The 7,151-nt window shown below is 42.9% G+C and overlaps 1 protein-coding gene across 1 annotated transcript; it reads right to left on the reverse strand.

The window, feature by feature from the left end:
• Positions 1–4,270: 4,270 nt before the first annotated feature.
• Positions 4,271–5,992, reverse strand: LOC147641297 (UDP-glycosyltransferase 85A1-like). Its single transcript, XM_086810142.1, has 2 exons — positions 5,370–5,992; positions 4,271–5,262 (listed from the first exon to the last, which is right to left on the reverse strand). Exons 1-2 carry the CDS (start codon positions 5,887–5,889, stop codon positions 4,304–4,306), a joined length of 1,479 nt encoding a protein of 492 aa, XP_086666268.1. The 5' UTR covers positions 5,890–5,992; the 3' UTR covers positions 4,271–4,303.
• Positions 5,993–7,151: the final 1,159 nt, after the last annotated feature.

A 7,151-nucleotide genomic window follows, 5' to 3' on the forward strand; every position in this document is an offset into this window, starting at 1 on the left:
AGCCGGAGGACACTTTAAGAGGGTAGTGGCCTACATTATTTGGGGATGCCTTAGAGTTTGTGAGAAGATATGAGGAATGTTAGAGATTTGCTATTCCACAACAAAAAGACAGGATGCCACTCACCCCTGTAATTATATGGGGATTGAGTTTGTTGGACCCATTAGTCCAGTAGTGTATCCGTTCACAAGCCCGATATGTGATCGTGGGCCACAGATTATTTCACAAAGTGGGCAGAGGCGAGGGCCTCTAAACAAGCTGATGCTCATAGCCAAGTTCTTATATGAACAGATCATTTCTAGATTTAGTTTCCCACTTGAATTAGGTAGTGACCGGGGTTCACATTTCATTAATGAGGTGATTGAACACTTACTTACAGGATTCCTTGTAATACATCACAAATCATCACCTTATTACCCACAAGAAAATGGTCAAGGAGAGATAACCAACAAGATTTTATATGCTACCTTGACGAAAACCTTAGAAGCTAGTCGAACGGATTGGGAACACAAGCTAATTGCTACTCTATGGGCTTATCGTATATCATATAAGGTAGCGAACGGGATATACTTTCTTCCATCTAGCTAAGAGAGAGAGAGAAAGAGAGTCTCTATGTATGTGAGGGGGTGTGAGAAGAGACAATACATGTGCATGTGTATGCATGAGAGAGAGAGAGAGAGAGAGAGAGAGAGGTGAATGTGTGTGTGTGTGTGTGTATGGATGTTTGTATGTGCATACGTGGGAGATTGAGTGTGTCTTTATGAGAGACACACACACACACGCATGTACACATGCACACATACACGCATGCACATGCATACATGCACACACATGAACATACACACATACACACTTGCATATATAAACACGTGTATACACATGGCATGCACACCACATAGAGTACACACTTAGACGTACACACATGTATACACATACACTCACCTGCACAAACATATGCATAGAGTTGCATGTTTGTATATGCATACACGCACATGCACACTCACCTACATAAACACACACACTTGCATGCATGGACACGCATACACACACAGAGATATGCACACTTACACACACACACGTACACTCAAGCTTGCACATACACATACATGCATATGCATGCATATAAGCACAAATAGATACACGCATACACACACTCACATACACAAGTACACAAGTACACATGTATACATAGACACACATTGCATACACAATTGCACATGTACATGCACACACTCTCACACACATATACACGTATATATGCACATACATCTATATCTGTACAAGATAAAGCAAGGGTGCCTACCCTATAAACCTAGCCTTTATGTGGAGAAAGGAGAGGGAGAACTTTTGAAAAGAAGAAAGGAGAAGAGAAGATAGTCTTTGGGGGTTGCTTTCCCATATGCCTAGCTATATTGGGGCTCACAATTAATTATCACCATCAAGTCATTTGCTCATTGAATGAGTTTCTTATATATATATATATATATATATATATATATATAATACATTAGAAAGCAAATTACCCACCCCTCCCTCCACCTCCACACACACACATGCACACACACACACACATACATATATAATACATTAGAAAGCAAATTACCCACCCCTCCTCCTCCTCCTCCTCCACACACACACACACACACACACACACACACACATATATCTTCTAATATTATATTATATGCATGTGTAAGAGAGAGAATATACCTACCTATACATACATAGATAAATACACACACACACACATAGAAAAATACATACACACACACATATATAATATGTATGTATGTATCTATAGGTATGTAAGCATGTATATATAAATAGATCTGTATGTATGTCGACGTACACATGTATGTGCATGCACACACACACACACACACACACATGATACATGCACACATGCACACAAACACACACACTTGCACTCATGGACACACGTGCATACACAGAGATATGCACAATTACATGCACACACTCAAGCTTTCACATACACATACATGCGTGTACATACACACAAGCACATACATATACACACATACATACACTCACATTCACATACATACACATTCACAAGTACATGTGCACACATGTATACATAGACGTAAGCTCATACACATTTGCACATGGTACATGACACATATGCACGTGCACGTACACACACATAGATAAAAAAAGATGTACATGGATATATTCACATGGTCACACACTCGCACATGGATACACACAAACATAAACATACACACACTCACACCATACACACAAACATAAACATACACACCACGTACACACACTCACACCATACACACACTAGCATATACACACAATCAAGAGACTTGCACGACACATATGCATATGGAGTCAACATTACACAATCACGTATACGTGTGTATGTGCACACACAATCACACACATTAGCGTGCAAAAGAAAACACAAAAGACATTGTATGTAAGATACACTTATTTAAGAGTGAGGACACCTCACCATGCATCCCTATGTATTAAAATTTATTATTAATTAAAAGTATATATGTATGTGTGTTTATTTATTTTATAAATGCACATGTGTATATACATATATGCACACACACTCACACATATATGTCTCTAAATATAATAGAACATAATATTATAGATAATATATATTTACATATATGTGTGAGTGTGTGTGTGTGCATGACAAAGAGAGTGTGTGTTTGTGTGTGTACGTGTATGTATGAGAGAGAGAGAAAGAGAGAGAGAGTGTGTGTGTGTGTGTGTGTGACTGGAGAGAGAGAGAGAGACAAACAGATAGACAGACATGGAAGTCTATGTGTGAGAGTGTGTGGGGGGGGGGAGGAAGAGTGTGTTTGCATTAGTGCATGTGCAGGTGTGTACATGTGGGTGTGTGTGTTTGCATTAGTGCATGTGCAAGTGTGTACATGTGGGTGTGTGTGTGTGTGTGTGTGTGTGTGAGAGAGAGAGAGAGAGAGAGAGTGCGTGTATATGTGAGAGAGAGAGGGTGTGCATGTGCATATGTGTGTGCACAAAGCTCACCACGCATCTGCACCATTAAAATTTAATTAATTAAACTTATGTGTGTGTGTGTGTGTGCGTGAGAGAGAGAGAGAGAGAGTTTTTCTACGTGTGAGAGAGAGTGTGTGTATGGAGTTTGTTTGTGCGTGAGAGAGAGAGAGAGAGAGAGAGAGAGAGAGAGAGAGAGAGAATTTCTATGTGTGAGATAGTTTGTGTGGGAGGAGAGTGTGTGTGAGATAGTTTGTGTGGGAGGAGAGTGTGTGTGTTTGCATTAGTGCATGTGCGGGTGTTTACATGTGTGCGTATGTGTGTGTGTGTGTGTGAGAGAGAGAGAGAGAGAGTGCATGCGTGTACGTACATATGCATCTATGTGTGTGCTTGAGAGAGAGTGAGATGGGGCAGGCTTGGAAAGAGAGAGAGAGAGAGAGGGTGAAAAGAGAGAGAAAGAGAGCAAGAGAAAGAGAATAAAAAGTAGCTTTTAATAAAATATAAATATAAATTAAATTAAATAAAAAATATATATGTATATGTGTGTATACATATATAAAAAATATAAATATAAATTAAATAAAAAGTAGCTTTTAATAAAATATAAATATAAATTAAATTAAATTAAAAATATATATGTATATGTGTGTATACATTTATGTGTGAATTTATTTACATTTATACATACATACATACAGATATATATATGTGTGTGTATATACAGATGTGTGTGTGTGTGTGTATGTCTATACATATATATATATATATATATGTAAATGTATACACACATATATATAAAAATATATATCTGTGTGCGTGTATGTGTGTGTGTGTCTATGTGCATAATATATCTATCTATATATTTAAAAGTGAGCACACCTTACCACCCATCTCCATACATTAAAATTTAATCAAAATTAAATAAAATTATGTATGTGTGTGTATTTATATTTATAAATTCACCTATAATATATGTATAAATATATGTGTCTATGTATAGCTATATGTATCTAAAACATAATATTGTATACACTAATATTTACATGGAGAGAGAGGGAGAAAGAGAGAGAGCGCTCTGGGGACAGGGGGGAAGAGAGAGAGAGAGAGGGGGGCTGTCTGAGAGAGAGAGAGAGAGAGAGATGGCCATAGAGAGAGAACCAGTTCTTTTCTGGAACAAGGTTCGCAGCAGCAACGGGCTGTTCCAATACTAGTACAGTCAAAAGAACAAAAGTGTTTTTAAAAAGTAGTAAATGTATTTTTGTTTTAAACGTATATTTTGACTGGCATCTAGCAAATTTTAAACTAGAGAGCTGTCGTCGACGATCGGAGGCTGGAGAGGAGGGCCTGGATGCTGTTGCAGGAGGAGCCTCCCACTTGCAAGCACTCACGAGCAGCCTGGCGTAAACGTGCGGTGTTTTGTCTCACCACAGCGCCTTCTTGGCCTTCCATGAGCGCCGTCACTACCCTTTGCACCTCATCTCTCCCAACCACGCCCTTAATCTCCTGCACCTGATCTGCTGCTGGGAACCTCAGCCCGACCTTCCATTCCTCCACGATGTACTTGGCGTTGAAGAACTGGTCGCCGAAGAAAGGCCAGCAGAGCATGGGGACCCCACAGGCGATGGCTTCCATGGTGGAGTTCCAGCCGCAGTGGGTGAGGAAGCAGGCCACGGAGGGGTGCGAGAGTACGCGCAGCTGGGGCGCCCATTTCATCACGTACGATAGGGATGTGTTTTTGCTCATGAGCGCCAGTTCAGCTGCAGCGGCAGGAGACTCTACTGTGCCAGTGCGGAAAGCCCAAAGGAATCTCTGCTGGCTGGCCTCAAGGCCACGGAGGATCTCTTGGAACTGCACGTCCGACAGTATGGCGATGCTCCCGAAGGAGACGTAGAGGACTGACAGAGCCGGCTGCTGGTCCAGCCATTGCAAGCACTCCGCCTCTTCCTTCCACAGGCTGGTGCTGAAGCCCTCCCCTTCCGCCAGTGGGCCCACTCCATACACCGGCCTCCCTATTCGCTTGGACAGTACCTCCATTGCTGAACCGTCCAGCTCATCAAAGCTATTGCAGACCAGGCTGCTCGCTCTCCCGTATGCTACCTCGCAGTGGCGATTTATGAAACGATGCGCGAACTCCGTAGTTTCCTCGTTGGCATGCTTGAACGCGGGCAGATCGTAGTTGCTGATTCGCGCCGCCAGACCAGGAAGACCTTCCACAAACAGACCTCGTGGGTTCTCCGGCACGAGGTTAACGTTTGCAAGAACTGCACCCCGCCCATAACAACACCCACACCCACACACAGCGCAAAGATTAGCACGTAATTGGTCCATTAAGCTCACCTCCTGCGGCGTCAGATTAGCCTTCACTTACCTTTTTCCAAGGGGATTTCCCCGCTCGACACATAGAAGCACAGCAGACTGTTGCTCGGGCTGCTCGTGCACATGGCGATCCTCAGAATGTTGAACTTGTCCGCCACATCCTGTGTAGAAACTGAGAGAAGCAAATCGGAAATGATGCAAGTGACTGGGCGGCCTTCTTGCCCAAGGCGCTCTATCAATTGCTCGATAGGCGCCGCAAGGCCCTCCGTGGCATTGCAGAGTTCCTGCATGGGCAACTTACAATCTTGGGCCATGCCCAGATCGGGAAAAGGAATGTGCGCGCTCCGGATCATGCCCAGGCGGCCCAGCTTGCAACTATCATCACTCGTAGCTTGATCAGCAGTAGCGCTGCCGTTGTTGAGGTCGTTGATCCGATGATGAATGGGCTCCACGTTCACGAATGTCACAGCTAAGCCATGCGTTGCTATTATTTTACACAGTCGCATAAGAGGATTGATATGGCCTTGAGCAGGGAAGGGAATGGCTAATATGTGAGGCTCAAAGCGGGCCATATATAGATGCGTGCTGATGAGTGGTGAATGTGAGTTTGAATGGAGGTATGTCCTCTGCCTTCCTGAGAGAGAGAGATTTTGAACAATTGAATTCTGGGCTTCCTTGGAGAGAGAGAGAAGAAGAAGAAGAAGAAGAAGAAGCCCTTTTTAACGTCGTCCAAGAGACCAAATATGAACGATTGAATTGTGGCCGGCCTTGGAGAGAGAGAGAGAGAGAGATTGAACGATTGAATTCTGGCCGGCATTTGTCACTATGAACGATTGAATTCTGGCCGGCCTTTGTCACTATGCCATTCTCCATACACACCACAGACGGCTTCTTTCTCTTTCTCTTTCTCTCTGTCAGCCACGCGGCACTCAGGTGACAGAAGAGACAATCTTGAATGCTAGTCAGGTGACAGAAGAGACAGTCTTACTAATTCTTGAATGCTAGGCCCAAGAAACGGCGTGGGTTACTACGGCCAGCCAGCCAGCCTCCAGGGCTGAAGTTTGAACTTCCTTGAACTTTCACAACCTTCCATGTACATTAAAATGTACTTCGTTTAACCTTGCATGTACATTAAAATGTACTTCGCTTAGGTAATTAAAAGTAATTACTATTAATTAATCGGTTTGAATTTTTTTGTTAAAACGGTGGAATATATTAAAAAAAATGTTACAAGATCCCATGTGGAAGGTCCATGGGGAGACACTACGACCTGATGAACCCTTCAGAAAAAGGGGTAAAAACTCTGAAACAAAACAGAAACTGTGCTAAATCATATCATGAACAGTTCGGCCAGCCAGCACCAGTAAAGGTAAAAGGAACAACAGAGACACTGTAGCAGAAAAATTCTGATGTATCAGTTCGAAAGACAAATCCTGATGAGGCACTCGGCGGCCAGCCCCTCTTCTATTCCAGGAGAGAGGATGGTTAAACATAATGAGCAGAAGATTGAGGCCAAGAAACACTGTAGCATAAAAACTCTGATGTACCAGTTTGACAGACAAATCCTGAAGCACAGACTGAGGCACTAGGCAGTGGCCAGCCAGCCCCAGTTGGAGCTTGACTGTCTTCTATTCCAGGCGAGAGGCTGGTAAAATATCATGAGCAGAAGATTGAGGCCATGAGGGCTTAAAGAACCCCACATAAGCTTTCTGAAGCCTGGACGTAGTACTCGGAATTCTGAAGCCTTCTTTGACATTCCAGATGAAGCCCTTGTATCATAGCTTCCTTTGTTTGGCCATGCGAGGAGACATGGAATCTCTTCCATTTCCTCCAA

This window comes from Cibotium barometz, chromosome 2, assembly GCF_041138505.1.
Source record: "Cibotium barometz isolate CiBa-2024 chromosome 2, ASM4113850v1, whole genome shotgun sequence".
In the NCBI taxonomy this organism is placed as follows: domain Eukaryota; kingdom Viridiplantae; phylum Streptophyta; class Polypodiopsida; order Cyatheales; family Cibotiaceae; genus Cibotium; species Cibotium barometz.

Coding starts and splice junctions, on each gene's coding strand:
- LOC147641297 (XM_086810142.1), bottom strand. CDS start 5,889: ATGGCCCGCTTTGAGCCTCACATATTAGCCATTCCCTTCCCTGCTCAA. Junction 5,263..5,369: donor GGAAATCCCCTTGGAAAAAG/GTAAGTGAAGGC, acceptor GGCGGGGTGCAG/TTCTTGCAAACGTTAACCTC.